Genomic DNA, 20851 nt, shown 5'->3' on the forward strand with positions numbered 1-20851 from the left:
AATAAAATCAATGATTAGCGCTAAATTAGAACTATGACAAACAATTTTGGAATCAGAAGGTTTTAAGATAAGTAGAATGAAAAACAGAGTATATGTGTAACTTTAGTTATACTATGATAGATAATGAAGTTGTAAATTTTGATGAAAAGATGATCCCACAAAATAGTTATTTCGGTTATTTGGGCTCAATCATAAATTAAGAAAGAGAAATAGAGGATGAAATAACACATAGAACTAAAATATGAAGGATGAAGTGGAGATGTGCATTCGAAGTGTTGTCTAATTGATGTATTCTTTCAAAACTTAAGGAAAATCTTATAGAACAGTCATACAATTGGTTATGATATAGTGACATGGAATGTTGGACGGTGAAGAAACACCATATAGATAAACTTAGTATAGTTGAGATTAGGATTTTGAGATGAATGTGTAAAAAAACTAGGAATGATAAAAGTAAGGAATAGTTGTCAAAAATTAGTTTGACACATGCTAAGCCGCAAGAAAACCATTTGACCATATACATTAGAAACCTTTAAATGCTCAACATGGAGGAGTGACTTAAATCTTATTGAAGGAACTAAAAAGTTAGGGGCATATACAAAATGACTTTGGAAGAAATAGTGAGAAAAGACATGCATAGCTTAAGCATTGTATCATGTATGACTTTAAATATAACTGATTGGATAAATATAACTGATTGGAGAATAAGGATACACATAACTGGCCCCATTCAATTGGGATCATGGATTGAGGTATCCATATCGGATCGTATTGGTATCGCTCGAGGTTGGGTATCGATATCAGATAAAGGGTAAAATTATCAAAATACTTGATTTTAATGAAAAGTAAGGATAAAATTGACCAATCCGAGCCGATACCAGTCGATCCGGATTTGTATTGGATCGGTATTGGCAAAAACCAATATTGATACTAATAACTCAATCCCTGGTTGGGATAGGACGAGTTGTTGGCATGGTTTGAGGAATCGGTATCGGATCAGCTGGATTGGCCGATTCGTATCGGTATGGACAAGGGTAAAATGTGAAAAAAAAAATAAAAAAAAAAATCAAAATTTCAAAGGAAACAAGGATAAACCTATTCGATCTAGATCGATATGGATTGAACCGATCAATACCAATTACTAAAACCATGGTTGTTGGTGCCATGGTTTTAGTGCATGATATCGTATCGGGTATCAATTAACCTAGAAACCAATACAGTATCGAATCGGTATCGACACAGATTGCCTGTATCGAACAATTTGCCTTTGATTCTCCTTTAAAAATGTTTTTTTTTTGACTATTTTACCCCTTGTCCATACCATATTTACAATACAATATCGGGATCAATCACTCGCAAAAGCGGTATGTATCGTCCGATACGTGTACGGTACCGATACCTCAAACCATACTTAGTGGGTATATGGCACACAACTACACAAGTCAACTGTGTTAACGCGTACCCTCTCCCAACTCCGAAAGGAAGTGGGTGAGAGAGAGAGGGACAGAGTATAAAAATCTCAAACCGATCCCAAGTATTCCCCCCTCCCTAAGCTGTAAAATTTCTCCGTTGAGAAGTCCTCTCAGCTCTTCCTGTGGGTCTCATCTTGCGAACCCTAGAGTAAATTATCATCCTTATCAGGTTTCAGATCTCAAATCTCTGTAGGGTTTTTGATTTTCCCTTTGATTTTATCATTGAGATTGTAACTTGTTATTTCTGGAGAAGATGGAGAGGGTTCTAACGGCGACGGAGAAACAAAGTATGGTCTCATCCTTCCTCGAGATTGCGGTGGGACAGTCGGCCGAGACAGCAAGGCAGTTCTTACAGGTCAGTTAGATTTCACTTGTACTTTAACAGTTAACTGCTTGGTTGTTTAATGGTACGAATCCCTCATTCCTTGCATTAATGATTAAGAACATAAAGTGATGAGTGGAATTGGTTAGAGGTGTTGGTGGTTTAATCAGTAGTTGTTAAATTTTATTAACTAGGGCATAATCTTCTTCTACCGCCGTTGATTTGATGGGATCATATAGTTTGAAGTGTTTTGACTATCAATTGACGGCCATAGAGGCGTCTCAGTACCACTGTGGTACATGAAGAACTGATTTTCCTGAGATCCAGTTCTAGCCCGGGCAAGAAATGAACGGACATTGGAGGGATCCTTCATTATTCTTTAAGTCTTAAAACTTGAGCTGAAATGATTTACATAGGTAGCTTGGATTAAATACTTTTCACCAGAGAATTCGATGAATACCTTCCAGTTCTGGACCTTAAAGCAGCAGCTTTAACACCTCGTTTATGAGTTAACGAGACAGCCCATTTGTTTTCTCCTTCCCTTGCTCTTAGGTTGACTGTCAAACTGCACAAAATAATGGGGTATATCTAATTAGGTGTCTTACGAAGGTTTCAGTCTTAACTTCCTATTGAATGGCTGGCTTACCTACCACATTGACGAGGCAGTTCTAGCTCCCCGGCCCCCACACCACCCCCCCCCCCCCCCCAAAAAAAAAAAAGACCCACCCAAAGTAAAATACCACTGGCTGCTCGCCTGCTGCTATCTCCCTAAATCACTTCTCATAAAGGGAACATGGTAGTATAATAGTGATACAAGTGAACCAAATAAGTGTCAAAGAAATATCTATGCAATTCAAAACAAGACGATGTATTGATGTTCTCTATAAGAACCCTCTCTGGCTACTTCCGCTGGCATATTATTAATCCTTCCTCCCCATTTGAAAGAGGATCTGGCTCCTCTGCAGCCTAGGGGTGTGCTGCATCTCATCCGGTACGACAGCAGATGGCGACACTTGGATTTTGTGCTGTTCGAACGGCGAGGATCGAGCTGGAACATCTGAGCATGATGCACATCATAGTTGTCATGGTGTCATGGCGATCCAAGTCAGTGGAGGGGTGTCTGATCGATATATCGCCTCGTCGCCCGCCATGGCAATCATATCGAGCATGGCAGAATTGTAATTAAATCCAAAGTTGAATGCCAAACTAGTAGATAAATCATGATTTATAAGAGCAATGGTAGAATTGTAATTAAATCAAAAGTTGAATGGCAAAGTTGAATGGCAAACTAGTAGATAAATCAAGATTTATAAGAGCAATGGCAGAATTGTAATTAATCTGAAGTTGTAAAGGAGTGGCAGAACTGTAATTTAATGGAGTTAAAGAGAAAACTGAATGGGTTAAACAGAATAGCAACAAAGAATATAAGGGGTTTTATATAAATAATATAAGTTGTCTTTACTTGCAATTTTAAAGACTTAATTTCTTCAACCTTGCAATAACACGATAGAAAGAGAGGCAGAGAGGCGGTGAACTGGAGTAGTTCCAGCAGAGGAAACTCCTTATAAAGACGATTCTCCCTGCAATTTCTGGAACAAAATCGCAGCACCAAGGTCTGCCGATCCCAACGAGAAATAGCCCCAAAATTCTACTGGCAACCAAATGGTGAGATCTGAAATCAGATCTGGCGTATGTCTTAGTTGCAGGTTACTAAACCAAGGCTAAAATAGGAGATTTTGGGAAGTAGAGTGGGTTTAAGGTTGGGGAAGAAACAAAAAATTAAAGAAGAAGAAATCGAAGAGGGAAAGAGAGGCAGGAAGAAGAAATCGAAGAGGGAAAGAGAGATAGGATGCCATGGCGTAGGTTGATATGCACAGACCTCCAGTGCCATGGCATCACTATGGTGCACATGCGATGGAGAGAAGGATTTCTTAATTTTGAAATCCAAGAAAAGGATTTAACATTTGAACGTGATGCACATGCGATGGAGAGAAGGATTTCTTAATTTTGAAATCCTCATTTCCAACTCGATCCTCACCGTTTGAACGACATTAAATCCAAGTGTCGCCATCTGCTGCCGCGCCGGACAAGGTGCAGTGCACCCCCGAGCTTCAGAGGAGCTGGTTCCTCAGAAGGATAGGGTTATGGCTTTTAAAGTATCCAAGCTGCCTGATCAGATTTTAATTCCCATGGGCTTTAAACATCTTGACTGCACCATATAATAACTAATAGTGTAATACTGAATCCCATCACACTATCAACTGTGGAATAATTATCACCTCCAATTCACGGGCACCTCCAATTCCTCCAATTCCTCTAATAGGGGGGAGCGGACCCCACCTTGGGTAGTGTTTTCGGGTAGGGGTAGGATGGTCATTTCTGCCCCCATGTGAGGAATTGGAGGGGGCAGCAAATTGGAGGGGATAAGGATTCATCAACTGTGGCCACTAAGTGATGCAGCTGCCTGTATCCTACAGTCTTCAATTCTGGAAATATACAAGCTGTGCTATGCATATAGGCCCCGAGAAGACCCGAGCAGTATCTCCCACACGGTTTCTAAAGTCTCCTTGCGTACTAGCATCCTTCCGGTCGCCTAATGAGCCTCCTCAAAATTCAACGGCAGGGTTTGGGGGGAGTAATGAAGCACCAAATTTTCATCTGCTGAACTGAAATGAGGTTATTGGAGGTAGGTTGATTACAGTGATGCAGCTAACCGTATTCCTAGATTTGGAATCAACAAATCGATTGGTTGCTACATAGGCCCAGGTCTGGGTTATTTTTATGCAACCAGGGGTTGGTTGCTAGTTGTATGTTCCAGCAGCCTGCGATGGGAGAAAAGAAAGAGAAAATGGTAGGAAATAAGGGAGAGAAAAGGTAGGGAGAAGGGAGGAAAAAACTAGATTGATAGGTAGAAAGGAAGGGGTTGAACTGTCTAGAGAGGCGGAGAAGAGGGAGAAAAAAGGAACCTTTCTCGGTTACACAATTCAAATGTCAAATTGTATAGTCCATTAATTTGTAAGGGAACTTTGATTATATGTATTTAAAGATTCACCAATAAAAAAAAAAAATAGAAACCTCCTAATATCTAACTTCCTATAATAAATAAACTTAGAAAATACTATTAAGACTGTTAAATTAATTAAACCCCAAAACAATGAATAAATCTAATAGAACTCTGCAATTCAAGTAAAAACTAACAGCTAAGGTATGGGCCTCAGTAGTAAAAATAAATAAAATGTTATAATACTAATTGACACCTAACTAAAGACTCAAAACAGATTTAAAAATTATCCTATGTATCTTGCCTACATTCGTGCGAGATGAAAGTCTCATGCACAGTTTTGAATTAGAGAAAGAAGTGAGGAATCCTCTTTTCAACTGTGACTCTCTCTCTCTCTCTTCAGTCATTGCTCTTCTTTCTGTTTCTTCGAAAGTAGCTGCTTCATCTTCAGCCACCCGAATTTTAGATTTTAATTTTTATTTCTCATCAAACAAATGACATCTTCTTTTGGAAATCCTAGCTTTACAATACAATCAAGGTACAAAGTACAAATCAAAGGTCCAAAATAGAGGATCAAGCCACATCCAATGGTGATCATGATTCTTCATCAAACAGTAGTTGGTGTTTTATCATAGAGAATGAAAATTGGCATTTGCAAGGCATTCCCAACCTTTGGAAGTGCAGATTTGCCCCTTTATAATGGTCAGTCAGTGGTAATTTCCTTTTATTTGTGCATGTAATTGGACTGTGAATGTGATAATGTTTTATGGTCAGTGATCAAGGGTTGTATAACTATTGGGGCAGCCTGATCTTATGGATAGTGTCATATGGGAATCATACTGCTAAGTTGAGCCTTTCTTTTCTTTTTCTTTTACTACTACTTTTAATTTTTCCACATTGTTGTTGTATAACATCTGCCTTTTTTGGAGCTTTATGCTGGGTTCTACGGTGGCAGGCCACTAGTTGGAAGCTTGAGGAAGCGATTCAGTTATTCTATGTTGGAAATGATGGTGGGGGTTTGCCACCCTCTTCCTACTCTTCACCAACCGAAAATGCTTCTCCATTGCCCGAACAAAGCCTAGGGTAAGTTCAGAATTTTTTATGCTTTTAAAGATGGTCTGCAAGAAGTTACCTGTGATGCAGAACAATCTATATTTCCATGGATGAAATGACGAAAAACTAGGCCAGTGAGGGATTTTTAAGTTCAGCTAAGTTGATTATGGTGCTTACCCTTGAATTTGTTATCAGTCAGTTGTTTTAGTTGGTCCCATAATTCATTATATTTTTTTAATCAGTTAAATCATTTATCTAAAGGGTTTAATCACTTGTAACAGTTTTTAAATGTTTGCTTTCTGTACCTTGATTCAGTGGACCAGCAAGAAACATTGAAAATGTTGGACAAGATGCTGGAAGTGAAGAAGTACGGCCTCCTCTACCAGTTAAAAGAGATGTTCTATATGATGATGCTATATTGTATAGGTATTGCCCAGCCCATCTTTCTTATATGTGTTTGAATGCAAGTGATAGTGATTGGGTCATTTGAAGGCAGCTAGTAATTGCATTTGTTCATTTTGAAATTGAACTCAATTTTTAGTATTAGATTATGGACAACAGCAGCAAACAATTGTAAACATCCTCTTTGCAGTGAGCCAGAGAGTTAGGTACAAAGGATTGATGTAGGTTTAGTTTAGTTGGCAGTCTTAAACAGAAAATTGTAATGGAAAAGGCTAACAATGGTTCAAACCCAGTTGCTACCAAACTTGGAGAAAAATTCAAGAAACCATTCGTAGTGTTATTTATTTATTTATTTTTTTTTAAGGAGGGGGGGGGGGTACTGGGGAGGGGGGAAGGTAACAGCCAGGAGACTCGAACTCGAGACCTCCTGGTGAGCATGGGCATGAAGCGCACCACAGCTCACCAACTGCACTTGGCAGCTGTTCTTAAACCCTTCGTAGTGTGATAGTTAAGAAAGCACCTATATCAAGGATCGATTTCTCGGTTTTGGACCTGGTTTCGGTCAGACCTGAAACCAAGATGTGCCAGATCTTGTTTCGAGGTTTCGACCCTAAGCCTCCCTGGGTTGAAAAGGGTCAAAACTTGGGTTTTGACCCTGAGTTTCGTTTCGGCCAGGCCTGAAACCGAGACAACTCGGACATGTCGGTCAGTTTCGACCGAGATTTAGTTCCATGACCTGTATAACACCAAGAGTCGTAAAGTAACAGAGAAGAGAAAGAAACATCTGAAAGGATGACTGAAGGAAGATGGCAAGCGGTGGTGTTCATGATTGTTTGTGAGTGTAACATTGATGGCTTCTTCTGCATTGACATATTAAGATGACATCAGAATTAATTTGGAATTATAGATTAATTGTGCCTTGGCATTTTCTTTTACCTCTACATATTTTTAAATGTTCGCCACACATGTTTTGCACCAGAACATCAAGGATGGGATATCCGTCACAAGAAGCAAGTTCATTGGTTGCATTCCGTAATTTCGGTGAGGAGATGAAACATCCTGGTGTTTGGGAATCAGACCAAGGGGCTGCATCCTCAACAGATAATTCCCAGGATAATCTTGCTTCATTATATCGTCCTCCTTTTGCCTTGATGCTTCATGGACCTTTTGACACGGTAAAACTGATTTTCCTTAATCCTCATCGAACTTTCATATTCTGTCAATATCATTGATCTCTTGGTAGTTTCTGCTTCTACTTTCTATTTAGTTGATACTTCTGCAAGCAAGGTTCAAAGTATCTACAGTTGTCCCATGATATGATAAAGAAGTTTTATGCATCTTATGGTTCACCATTGTATTACTGACAACAAAACCAAACGTTCCTTTAGTATCAAAGGTACAAAATTAGTCCATGTCAGTATCCAATATGTTTCAGTATGAAGTCGGTCTTAAACATTCCAATATCAGTATCACTGTTTCATCTGAATCTAGAATAGATATATCCAGTTGAAGAAATCATCTTTTTTCACTGTATTTTGTTTAGAGTTCCCTTCCCTATTTCATTGTTTGCTTTTTCTTTGTTTGATAAAGCACTTTAGGATTGTTATTGCATGGATTTTGTGGCAAAGTAGGCATTATAGGTTGCTAAAAAATGTAACTTGTGCTGTTTGTACTTTATATCTGGTTAAATATGCTCTAAAAAATATTCACATTATTGTACATTATCTCCACATGTTCTGAGTTTGCATGTGTCTAAGTTCCTGGCACATCATAGTGTATCCACCCATACCCCACAATATGCAACTTTGCACTTGTTCTGTCTCTATTGGTTGGGTCCACAATAATTGAGAATTTGAGGTTCTTCTTTGTGATTTTGTAGAGGTATATTTTCAACGGTCAAGGTTCTGAAACTAGGTTGAAGACATGTTTTAGTATCAGATTCAGTTTTGTTAGTGTTAAGAGGTGTTATGATATTTCAAAATACTGCTATGTAACTGGTTTACCTGATAAAATATTATATTCACATGTATTGCATGTTAAAAAGACAGAACAAACAGTATGTAGCACCTCTCATTACTTCATCAAGTATACAAAATGCTTAGAAGTTAAATAGTCATACAGTCAGAGAATAAGTGATTATAAGTTGTTCTGGGTATTTATTGTGTCAATTACTTTTAGAAATGTAAATGGCCAAGGGTTGTTTACTTTGATTTATGTTCAGAGGAATCTCTAACAGGATGATGTTTCTGCCACATCAAGGGCTGTTTAGCCAATTATAGCATCAGATAGCTAGGGCATCTAACCATATGTCAAATTTGTGGGTCATTTCAGCTGTATGACCCACCATTTGAATTTTCTCTTGTTTTTTCAGCCATTAAAATGATGGATGGCTGATAAAACCATTCCGACCATTGGATATACAGAGGAGATCATGTTGATTGGCTGATGCAGAGGTAAGTCACAAGAAGTGGGTTTGTTTTGGTGAAAAAAGAGATTTGGGTTGGGTTCTATTAGTGTTTGGCCTGTTGTTCAATGAATTTCAATGTGATGGCCACTTTTTTTTTTTGGATGGATAAAATATTCATTACCAAAGGAGAGAAGAGGGGGGGGGGTTAGAGAGAACAAACAATACAACAACAACAACAACAACAAACTAAGCCTTAGCGGCTACATGGATCCTTGCAAATCAAAGTAAGAGAAAAGAAGAAATGAAGACACGAGAGATGAAAAGTGCAAAAAGAGAAATGAAAGTAAGAGGAAATAGGCCCAGCCCAGGAAGTCAAGGAAATCTCAGCTATATGGGGTCGGCAACATGGATCTTTGCCCTCCAAAAGGCTCTATCCGAGGTCATACTTGGTACAAGACCCAGACTATGCATGTCATTCCTCCCAACCTCTCCTATGGTCATTTTTGGCCTGCCCCTACCTCTTTTAGCTCCTTCAATTAGAATCAGATCACTCCTTTGTACTGTGGCATCCTCAGGCCTGCGTTGAAAATGGCCATACCACCTCAAATGACATTCTTGCAGCTTGTCATTGATCGGGACAACTCCCAAATCAGATCTAAAACGACCATTCCTTACTTTATCCTTTATAGTCTTTCCGTACATCCATCTTAACATCCTCATCTCTGGTATACATAGCTTTTCTATATGACACTTCTTAACTGCTCAACATTCCGCCCTAATCAGGGTCGATCAGGGTCAGGCTAGGGTAAACCTTAGCAGGGCTGGGCCTGGGTTGATAGTTTGTTAGGCCCTGGCAGGGCCGGGCTGGGCTTGAGCCAATTTTAAGACCCCTAGGGTTGGGCTGGGGTTTTAACATGCCCGGCCCGTTGACATCCTAATTTTTCTGTTCTTTTTAGTAGCTTGGGGGAGGGGGGTGCCCTGTTTTCTGGGTAATTTTTGGACTATCAAATTCTGCTATATCTGCGAGTATACCTCTAAGATTGATCTTGAATCAAGTATATAAGCTTCTGGTCTTGTTTTCTACTGAACTTGCGTAATAATTCCTAGTTTATCAGGTCAATATATCATGACTTATTGCTCCCATTATAATTGTTAGGATTCAGGGATATTTGGCAGGTCGAAGATTTCTATTCTCATCTGCTGATTTCTGGTTAGGAAAACAATTTTGATCTGATTTTAATAATTTCCTTGCTCGTATTCTGATCCTCCTTTAAATCTTAAATGATGCCCGAATTTCAAGTATGTTTTCTCATTTTAAGAGCTAGTTTTTGTAAGTTTTATCTCTTCTTCTTCTCTTACTAACAGAATTAGGACTTCACAGCCCTAGTATACGCATTACTATCTGTTAAATCTCATAGCCAAAGTCGAATCATATGGCCACACTATTATTGAATTTTTCCCTTAATATTTTAATCCATCCAAAAACCAAGATGGACCTGTATGTTTTGCTGTGTTTCGTAATGCCTTTTTGAGCTGAAATTTAGCAAATGAGTGGAGAGAAAAAACGTAATATTGGAAACATATCCTTAATACATTGAGCTCTAACCAATCAGCAATGTGGCAAACAGTAATGTCCCAAGATGCCTGTGTAGAAAAAAGCATTCCTATGTAAATTTGTCAGGTTTTTTTTTTTTTTTTTTTTTTCCGTTCAAAAAATTCAGAATAAATTTTTAATATTCTGATCTCTGTTTTATTTGAACATGGATTCATGGTGGGTAATTGTATTACTAATTGCAGGCAAAAGTTACAGCTTCTGACCAAGACAAGTGGCTCGTAGTAAACTTGCAGTCCACTAAGGAGTTCAGTTCACACATGGTATCATCTTCTGAAAACATTCGCTTTATTTTCATGCTCTTTATGTTTTCGGAGTTTGACATTAGCTTTGGGAGTGTATTGCTATGTGAAGCTGAACCGGGACACATGGTCAAATGAAGCCGTGGCTCAGACTATTAGGACTAACTTTATCTTCTGGCAGGTTTGTGCTATAACTTTTTTTTTTTCTAACCTTTTTGGTCTTGTTTATTTTGTTCCTGAATCCTCCTGTTTTGGGTTTTATCGACTTATTTAAAGACATGAAAGTAGAGAAGCCTTAATTAATTAGTCTAAACCAACTAAACTAACTAATTAATTAACTAGACAAAAAAGACCGTGGTCTTATTTATTGGCCAGTCAAAGCATCAACTAGTCGGCAAACCATTAACAGCTGCTTTAACCTTTAGTTATGCAGTATCACCGAGGCAGAGTTGGCTATGTTTGTTGGGATTTGTTTGTTTCTTCTTTCATTGTCCTTGGATGACCATGGTCTTAATTATTAATATGTTCGGATCAAAGTCACAAAAAATGCCTAACCCTAAATTGTAAGAACTTGATTCTACTTACAAGCTATCATGAACCATTCTTCTGCCATAATTTGAAAGATTTTCCCTTGCCCCTTTTAGTGTGCATAACTGTCATCTTTGTCAAAAGCAATTAATGAAGGTTAATAAGTCAGTATTGGAACTGGATTTGAGACCACAGAAACTATTGTTCCTCTTTGGCTTACATGTGTCATTCCTGTTTATTCATTGCTTCTTATTAGGGTAGCACATAGTTTTGGTTATACATTTCTAAATGATGCTATGATGTGTCTCGCTTCCTATTTCTCATCTGAACGATTCTCTATTTATTTTGTTTCTCAATCTATCTTCACCCAACTTGTCTCTATATGCAATTTATTTATTGACTTAGGAAAAGCTTATGATAGAGTCCCTAAAGAGTTAATTTTGTGAGTATTAGAGAAGAAAAGTGTTTTGAGTGAACATGGTTAAAGATATGTATGATAGTGTTGCGACTAGTGTAAGAACTGGGGGAGGGGGGAGGGGGGAGGGTAGTGAATTCCCAATTACATTAAGGATTAGCCTTAAGCCCATATTTGTATGCATTAATCATAGACGAGCTGACTAGAGGCATTCAAGATCAAATCTCTTGGTGTATGTTTTTTTTTCTGATAATATTTTTTGGTGGATGAACAAAAGCATGGATAAATGCAAAGATTGAATTTTGGAGATTAACCTTGGAATCAAAAGGTTTTAAGATAAGTAGAACACAAACATAGTATATGGGGTGTAACCTTAGTAATAATAGGACTGATAGTGAAATGGCAAAAATTGATGATAGGGAGACACCACAAAGTGAAAATTTTAGGTACTTAGGTTCAATCATAAATAAAGGAGAATTGGAGGATAATGTTGCACAAAGAATTAGATAGAGTGGATGAAGTGGAGGGGTGTGTCCGGAGTGTTGTGTGATTGGCGTATTCCTTTTTAACTTAAAAGGAAAATTTTATAGAACAGCTATTCGACCAGAAATGATGTATGGAGCTGAATGTTGGGCAGTAGAGAAACAACATAAGCAAACTAGTGTAGCTGAAATGAGGATGTTGAGATGGATGAGTGGTAAAACTAGAAAAGATAAATGTGGAATGAACAAATAAGAGGTGGCGTGGACATGTGCAACGGAGTCCTTTGAATGCTCCAGCACGGAGGGGTGATTTGATTCAGCTTGAAGGAGCTAAAAGAGCCAGTGGTAGGCCTAAAATGGTAACAAGTATGGCTTTGAATAGAGCTGATTTGAGAAAAATGATTCTATGTAGCTGACCCCATTTAGTTCGGATAAGGCTGAGTTGAGTTTTATGGTCTTTCTTTTCTCATGCGATCTCGGGGTTCAGAAACCTTGTTTGGGTTCGCTATGGTTTGGATTATAATGGTAAAATATAAAAAATTCCGAGGTAAGCCCCCGCAGACCCCACACTGGCGGGAGCCTTGTGCACTGGGTACGCCCTTTTTATTATTAAATATTCCTAGGTCTATATGGGCGGGGGGTGGCAACCTGGTAAACAACCAGAAATTTTAAGGTGCCATTTGATAGACAAGGATATAAAGTTGATTAGCATTTATTAATCATGGATAAACTAGGAATAAAGACAGAATATAGGACAAAGATATTAAAGACAAAAGAGGAGAGTAAAATGGGAAAGTAACTTAAAAAAAATATGATATCAAAATGGGGAGGGGAATTCGTCTTCTACCTACAGCCGAAACCAAGGGCGGAAGACCAGAACCCTACGAAGGATGGTTCTCACTCAACAGTGCTCTGATGGAGCTGAGATTTTGGGACAACCCCTATATACCCCAGGCCTATGAAGGGCCCAAGTGGTAGCCCAAGCCCAACAAAACAGCAGTCGACCATTCAAAGAAAGCTTTCTGAAACTGCTGGCAGCAATAGGCCTAGAACCAGCCTGTTTATAGACTTTGAATTCTACGGTAGAGGAACTGGTTGGGGCAGGGAAACTGGGATTTGAATTGCCCAAGGGAGGGGTGCCTACGACTCAAATCTCAGGGGAAAAGGAAAAGCAACCAGGGATATTGATCCCAAACTTATGGAACTGGTAGTACCACAGAAACAGGGGATGGGCACAGAGATGAGGGAGAGGAACTCAAGAGAAACAGAAAATAAAGAAGAAAATAAGAAGAAGGAAGAGGAGAATAAAGGGGGAGGGAGTCGAATCTGAGAAGAAGAAGGATTGAGAAAGGAGAAGGGAAGGCTGCACTGTCGGCCACACTGGAATATTGCCAAGCACTCCACGGAAACTCAAAACAACTCAATTTTTATTCATTCAATTATATTCACTATCTCCATCGGTAGGTTGCATTGCATATTAATCGGAAAATAAAAATCCTAAAAATTAGAAGCTAACTCTAAATAGGAAACTAAGACTAAGTAGGAAACAAACAACTCTGTAGCTATCTCCTTAACTAAACAATATCTATCCCAATAAAGGAAAAATATCTACCAAGCTCCTTTGGACCAAAAAGTTGGGTTGGGCCGGTTCTATCTCGGCTTGGGTTTCCACAGCGGGTAGCACCGGTCCAACTATGTCAATGCTACGGCATAATTTTCTGGGTTCTAGATGTTGTTGCAATGGATTCTTTGCTACTTGGACACTTCATGCATACCTGGAGTACCCTTGCTAATACAAGATGACATGGGTATGGGTATGGTATATGTGTCTGGCACAAACTTATCAAAACACTTGGACAGGGTTTTGAAGGAGAATAAGAGTATTCCTTCTTTGGACACATATCTTTGCTATGTTTTGGGGGATAGGTGAACCTGACTTATTAACTCATACCCATGCCTAGTCCCCTCTCCTGATCCCATGTATAGTGATTGATGCATTATGTTTTCCTAATTCTCATTTGAATGATTTTTTATTTCATGTCTCTTGCTGTCTTTCCCCGGCTTGTTTCTATATCCATATTTCATGTCTTACTTTTTCATGTCGTAAAAAAACTAAGGGGAAGAGTTCTCTGTGGGGGGAGCATGGTCCCTGCGCGTGCTCGGGGGCCAATGGAAATGTGTGCGGAAGCATCAGGCGGTCGGTCATTTCTGCCTTTCATGAGGGGTGGGGGCAGTCATTTTGACCCCTCTGTGTGTCGGTGTGAACGGTACACTCCCCCACAGGAAAGTGGGAAACAGTTCTCCAAAAACTAAAGATGAACAAAGAATGACTTTGCGGAGTTGTTCAACTTCAATATCTTTTATAGTTCAACTCTGCTTGTGCAGTTGCACACATATACGCTAGAATGATTGATACTTTTAAATCAATTTTGATCATATTTACAGCCAAACAGAATAAACATGTTATGCTTCCACTCTACTTTTTTCAGATGGACAAATTTAATAATTCTTATATTTAACTGTACATGTGTTATCCCTGTTAGAATGGTGAATAGTTTTGTGTATGCATGATGAATAATTCTCACAGGGATGAGACTATAATGGAAAAATTTGTTTGCATCTTTTTTGCATACATTTTTCTCTTATATCATTTAACGTGCATGGTTGGATTTTGTGATTAATATAGGTATATGACGATACCACTGAAGGCAAGAAAGTCTGCACTTATTACAACTTGGACTCCATTCCTGTGATTCTTGTTATTGATCCCATCACAGGACAAAAAATGTGGTCATGGAATGGAATGATCCATCCAGACCGTTTATTGGAGGTATGATTTGCATAATTTCTGGAAATGTTTGATCCATACCACAGATACCTTGACTTATTTGGGAGTACTTAGTAATCTCAAATTCTCAATTACCAGAGGTTGACTGTAATTTTCTTTTCAATTAGTTAGGTTCGAGATAAAGTTTTGATTCTTCTCTAGCTCTAAATTTTATTTTGCCCTTTTGTGTAGGATCTACTACCATTCATGGATGGTGGCCCCAAGAACCACCATATCACTCATCCTCATAAACGTCCACGGGAGAGTCCTCAGAAATCTACCCAAAAAGCACAAGGTATGACCAGGTTAGCATTTGATTGGTGTTGTATTTTCATGGTGCAGCCTTTGGTCCAGAAGTATTAATACTGACAAGTAAACAAAAACGCTATGAAAGAAGTGAAGTATCAACAAACTGAAGTTTTTGGCCCATTTAGAATATTACACCTATTTGTTTTCTGGCCAGGAAAACTACTTGCCAGTACAGCTACCGCCGATGAATTTTTGAGACAATCTACAGCTATAATGCAGAATTTATCTACATGAAGACGAGACTATAAAATTCATATGTTTGAGATTCAGTGTTTTTATTTGTCCTGTTCATTACTTTTTTTATTTTTACTTTAAAAAAAAACCTTCAATGATATGAACTGATGGGGTTTCTGAGGACTTTAAGGATTTAGGGTTAAGAAACCTCAAGTTTAATCAAAATCGCAGGGATAGGAACCAAATCAGAACTGGAGATTTTCATTAAATTAGGATCTCTTCGGTTGGTTTTCTATTTCGATTTCAGGGGGAGATTTCAATTTTCGAGTGTGTTTGGTATGATTTTTGCACCTTATTTTTGGGAAATATAAATCATTAAAAGTAGAAATTCTGAAATAGCTGGAGAGCTATTTCGGAATTTCAATTTCATCTCTCTCTTGGTATCTACGCTCCCCACCCCCTCCCCTGCTACCTCCTCACCCTGCCCTCTCCCCCATCTCTCCCCACCCCTGTATTCAGTGGCCCCCTTTCGTTGCCCCTGCTCCTTCCCCCACCCTGCAACTGATTTTCATATCCTTCCCCTCCACCCCACCCCAACATGCAGCCTCCGACCACAACAACTCCACCCCACCTTCGTCACCCTGCAGCCAGTGGCCAACCTTTGTTGCCCCTGCTTTCTCCCCCTGCCCTGCAACCGCTTCTCGTATCCTTTCCTCCCTCCACCCTACCTTTGTCGTCCTTGCTCCCTCCCTGCCCTGCCCACCCTCCTCATCAGCTTGTCCAAGACCGACGACCTCTTCCTTCAATCAAGAGGCCTCTGGCCGTATCTGCAACCGCTGCTGCTATCAAAGTCAAAGAAAATAAAACTGCCAGAAATCCTTCTAAGTCCCTTCCTTTCCAAGTTGGTCATTGCTTTGCCCTTCATAAACCGGAGGCCAGGTACTCACTGATCATCGAAATCAATGTCTTCAATGATAGAGGCTGTGAAGCTCCAAAATGGATTTCTTATGCATCTTTGATTCCGGCAAGAGCTCCAAAATGGATTTCATATGCAACCAAGCAAATTCGATTTCTTGACCAAAAAACTATTCGTTGACTTGTTTTAAGAAACCAATCTGAAATTGAAATCAAAATCGAACCAAAGAGAGCCTTAACAAAGACAAGGTTAAGTAGTTAATTAGGGATGGGTAATGTCGCAGCAAAATCTGACTTAAAACTGATGGTCAGATCCTGAGTTGTAGAGGAATCCTACTTGAATTATGTTACCCAAGAACTGCAGAATCACAGTACAGATTTTAGTGCTTCAAACCATAATTTAATGAAGGTAATAATCAGTGATTAATAGTAAACAGAGATTCAGAAATCAAAATTATTTACCAGTTTCAGGAAATCCAGATTAGAAGAATTGGAGTTGAAATAGGATTCCAGAAAATCGATGGCTAAACTAATAAACAGAAATTGCATTCAATCTAGATCTAGAAACAACAATCCAGAATAGAAAACTGCGCATAAGGAAGAAGGAAAATTGACTAACAGATTGATAAGCCAGCAAGGCAAAACAGAATTAGAATGTATAAAGAAACTAACATGCGCAGAAAGGAAAAGTTCAGATCTGACCTGTTTCAATTGCTGAAAAGGGAAGATAGATAAGAGAGTATAACATTCAGGAATCCACCTGATTATAATCTGTTGAATCCACGGCAGAAAACACTACTAAATCCAAAGTATTCCATTACTGAGTCCACAGAAGAATACTCTTGAATCCCACAAGAGAACCTGAGATCCACAGACCAAAGTAGCAGCCAAAGCCTATCGTCATTAATAAATTTGTGGGTAGGACTCTAGCCCTGTACATTTACATTATATAGAACAATGCCAGACAGGCTCAAAGTCAGAAAAGGAAGACCTAAACCAATCTTGAGCTGAAAAGGAAACTGACTGGGAAACTGAAATAAGAAAACAGCTTGAAAACAGGATTGAAATTATATTAACCTATTCCAGCCTGACTACTGGCAACATAACAAGAATAATAAATTAAAGAAAGTAGAGTCCGAAATAGATCCTACAATGGCTGGTTCCTTGGGTGAACCAGAACTGAACCACAGGGTCTGTAAAGAACAAGATAACTGCTTCAAAGTTGGACCAGACCAAACAGCAGGCCATTCTGGCCTGTTTTCTTTTCTTTCTTCTGCTGATATAACTGGAATACTGATTCATGCACATTAATATGGTATGTTAACATGCACTATGACCAATTTGATTTGTCTTAGATTTGGTAGCTAAACATGTCAAGTTCCAGATAAAAGCAAATGTCTATTGTTCAGGGGAGGAGAGTTTATTCACACTTCTTAAATGAAAGTCTTCTCTGGTTTTAGATAGTGTGATAGAGATTGAGTCTGAATCGCTTTCTAGTTCTGTTTTACTTCACAATTCTGTTTTAGATACATATAAGGAGGTTCAGTCTAAATATGCATATAATTGAAGAACAGATTAGAGATTTGAATAATGGAATGAAAGTTTGAGTTGAGTTTACCCGGTTGTGGAGTTTCTGTGAGCAAAGGGTTGGCCTAGGTCCTACACATCTCTCCTTTCCTCATCATCAACTCTGCTCTCTCCCTCTCTCTCTACACACACACACACACACACACACACCATCTTCTAATCCTTTTTCACCCTGATATCTAGTCTATTTTAAATTTTAAACTGTAATACTCATTACCCATTACATACCCCACAACTATGTTTTTGCTTTTTCTCTGAACTGCGAGAGTTGAGAGTCCATTAGAAGCATTTGAGAAATTGAAAAATGACCAACCACACTGCGCCCCATCAAAAGTAGTACCCAGTGCTGGGGATTTTGCCAGCTTCTTTCTAAATGCCTTATTTGGATCATTTCTTTTATTTTTGATTGAATTCTCTGGTATTTCTGATTTTTTTGAATCCTTTTGTTTTAAGTGGTTATCTTGATCGATTGAAGCACAGTATTCCTTCAATCTTTATACCCTTTCAAAGATTGAACACTCAAAAGTTCAATCTGACATCTGAAGCCTAATCTTCTCTGTTTCCTAAATTTCCTTGGTCCATTATTTGTGTGATGAAATTCTCAAACAAGGATTGCTCTCTTGTAGAGCTCATGTTTGCTCATATCCAACAGTTCCAGTGTTCAGCATGTGCTCAGTTATGCAAAAGACTCTTTGAGCTTTGGTACAACATGCTTAGCTTCAATCCTTTTATTATGAAAATTTTGAAGTGGGGCTTCAGATCCTGTACGGGTTCAGTGGAGCTATATCTAGACATGTGTAGTGGGGATTGACGAACCGTTCCTGCATAAGAGATTGCCAAGGCCAAGAATTAGCCTGGTTCCAAGTTATTTACACTTCCCCCTCCCCCGCCCCACCCCACCCCACCCCACCCCACCCCATCCAAAAAGAAAATAAAAAAAATTGGAGATTAATTTGCAATGTTAATTGGGGAGGTAAGATATTTTAGGGTAAAGCTCTGAAGTTTCACTTGTAACTTGTTTGAAGGTTAAAATTTATTTGAATGCATGATCCTGTGAGGAATTTACCTAAGTATGAGTGTATGACCCATTTGATGATCAATCCTTCTCTATGCATGCTACATGAGGCTGTTTGGAAATGGTGCCACAGAACTGGTTGTACATGATACTTTAACCCAGTCGCAAGAAGTTCTCTGTGATCAGAGGAGCATACTATGTGAGAAGGTTTGACAACAGTGTAAATGTGTTGGGATCTAGCATGTGTGCGAAGAATCCAATTTGATCTATGATCATGCATGTGTTGAACTCGGGGTAGATGCATCTGGTTCTAAAGCTATATTCCGTTATTCCCTCTCAACTGTCCTTGGACAGCATAATAGCAATTAGCATACTATGGATTACCATCATTACTATGAAACATTTCAACATTACTACATTTATTTACATGGATTATGGATGTGTAGAATAGACTTCGTATTATGGCCCATTGTTGATATGATATAATCTTAAACATTTGTAATTCTAATGATTTGATGTATTTGAATATTTTGTTTTTGTACCAAATCTGTCCTGCACACCTTTTCCTGCAGCATAAGTTTGATCTAATGGAAGTGTGTTGGAAACTTATTTCTTTGACCCTTTATCGAATCTTAAAAGTTACCAGAATTCCTAAAAATGTGTCGTTAGTTTTTAATGGAATTTTCTTCCTTTTCCTCTTTTTAGTCTTTTAAGATCTTTCTATTCATTCTTCTTTTGATCTTCCTTGCTTGCTCTATCAGTCACAGATGATGCTAATGAGGAAGATGAAGAATTGCGGCTAGCGCTGGCAGCTTCTTTGGGAAGCAAAAAAGAGCCCATCAACTTTACTTCTACTAATGCAGCAGATGATTCCAATTTGGACAAGGAAGCTGAGACATGCTCTACCAAGAAGTATACATATCCATCTCTTCCTGAAGAACCCAAAGGTGACAGAAACCTCCTTTGCAGGGTCGGAATTCGTCTTCCTGATGGTCGTAGGGTTCAGAGAAATTTCCTTCTGAAGGACCCAGTAAAGGTATGAATTTTCAGAAAGTTTATTCCTAAAAAATGTTGAGTAAGATGTTCCAACCATCCTTAATCATAGGTTTTCTTTTGACCACTGACCTTACTGAATGCTACAAATGGTTGTGTTTCATTCATGGTTACGTTTGTTGATTGTTTCAGTTGCTGTGGTCCTTCTGCTACTCTCAGCTCGAAGAAGCAGAGACTCGCCCATTCCGCTTAACACAAGCAATCCCAGGAGCTTCAAAGTCTTTGGACTATGAGAGCGTACTAACCTTTGAGTTGTCGGGCCTTGCGAACTCGATGATCTCAGTTACTTGGGAATGAGAAGGTTGTATTAATCGATTAAAAAAATAATAATAAAGAAATGAAAGGGTCATTTTGTATTTGGGAACTTGGAGCTTTATGTCTTTGGCTGCTGAAACTGCAGGGAAGAACTCTCTGAGTGATTATCCATTCATCCTTTTTTTATGATCTTGGTCCTTGTTTGACGAAGGGGTTGGGTGTTTGGTTCATACTTAGGACTCTTTCGTTTTTTTTCATTGTAAATATTTATGTTCTTTCATAAGGTGATGGCTACGGAACTTTTACTTCCTTCTCCATTCTTGGATATTTCACCTCTTTCTTATGATCTCTATGATTCAGTGTAGTGCAAGGGAAATAGAAGGAAGGGAAGTAAAATAAAAAAAATATTGTGCAAACTTTTGTTTTATCATTATTTCATATGATTTGTAATTAACTTCAAAATGTTTTATCTGTTTATTAAACAACACATCGGAACCCAAATTCCAGAAACCAAAGACATTGATCAGACAGAATTAATTAACCTGGAGAATGGGTTATTTGAGAGATGCGTCTTGGGAGAGATGATATGGAAGCCATGGAAGCAAAATTGGTTGGAAGCGAAACAAAGCTTTGAGCTCTGTAATTACAAATTTGCGCATAACTATTTGTTCAGAAAGACCAAGGATTCAAACACACAGACTTTCAGAATAGTAGAATCAGGATTTAGAAACAATGTCTAAGCAAAAGCAGCTTAATAACCAACAAAAACTCAAAAAGTAG

The 20851-nt window shown here is 38.6% G+C and overlaps 1 protein-coding gene across 1 annotated transcript; it reads left to right on the top strand.

The window, feature by feature from the left end:
- The first annotated feature begins 1534 nt into the window (after window positions 1–1534).
- On the top strand, window positions 1535–20389 carry LOC122646664 (plant UBX domain-containing protein 7-like). Its single transcript, XM_043840252.1, has 10 exons — window positions 1535–1827; window positions 5751–5878; window positions 6164–6274; window positions 7230–7425; window positions 10455–10532; window positions 10624–10692; window positions 14623–14766; window positions 14956–15058; window positions 19525–19799; window positions 19949–20389. Exons 1-10 carry the CDS (start codon window positions 1726–1728, stop codon window positions 20111–20113), a joined length of 1371 nt encoding a protein of 456 aa, XP_043696187.1. The 5' UTR covers window positions 1535–1725; the 3' UTR covers window positions 20114–20389.
- The last annotated feature ends 462 nt before the right edge of the window (window positions 20390–20851 follow it).

Source organism: Telopea speciosissima, chromosome 11 (assembly GCF_018873765.1).
Source record: "Telopea speciosissima isolate NSW1024214 ecotype Mountain lineage chromosome 11, Tspe_v1, whole genome shotgun sequence".
Taxonomy (NCBI): Eukaryota; Viridiplantae; Streptophyta; class Magnoliopsida; order Proteales; family Proteaceae; genus Telopea; species Telopea speciosissima.

What these genes read in the sequence shown, in the direction of transcription:
- LOC122646664 (XM_043840252.1), top strand. Translation starts at nt 1,726, where the DNA reads ATGGAGAGGGTTCTAACGGCGACGGAGAAACAAAGTATGGTCTCATCC. An exon ending in AGGAGTTCAGTTCACACATG is followed by an intron (nt 10,533 to 10,623) that starts GTATCATCTTCT and finishes TGCTATGTGAAG; the next exon opens with CTGAACCGGGACACATGGTC. An exon ending in TTCTGAAGGACCCAGTAAAG is followed by an intron (nt 19,800 to 19,948) that starts GTATGAATTTTC and finishes TGATTGTTTCAG; the next exon opens with TTGCTGTGGTCCTTCTGCTA.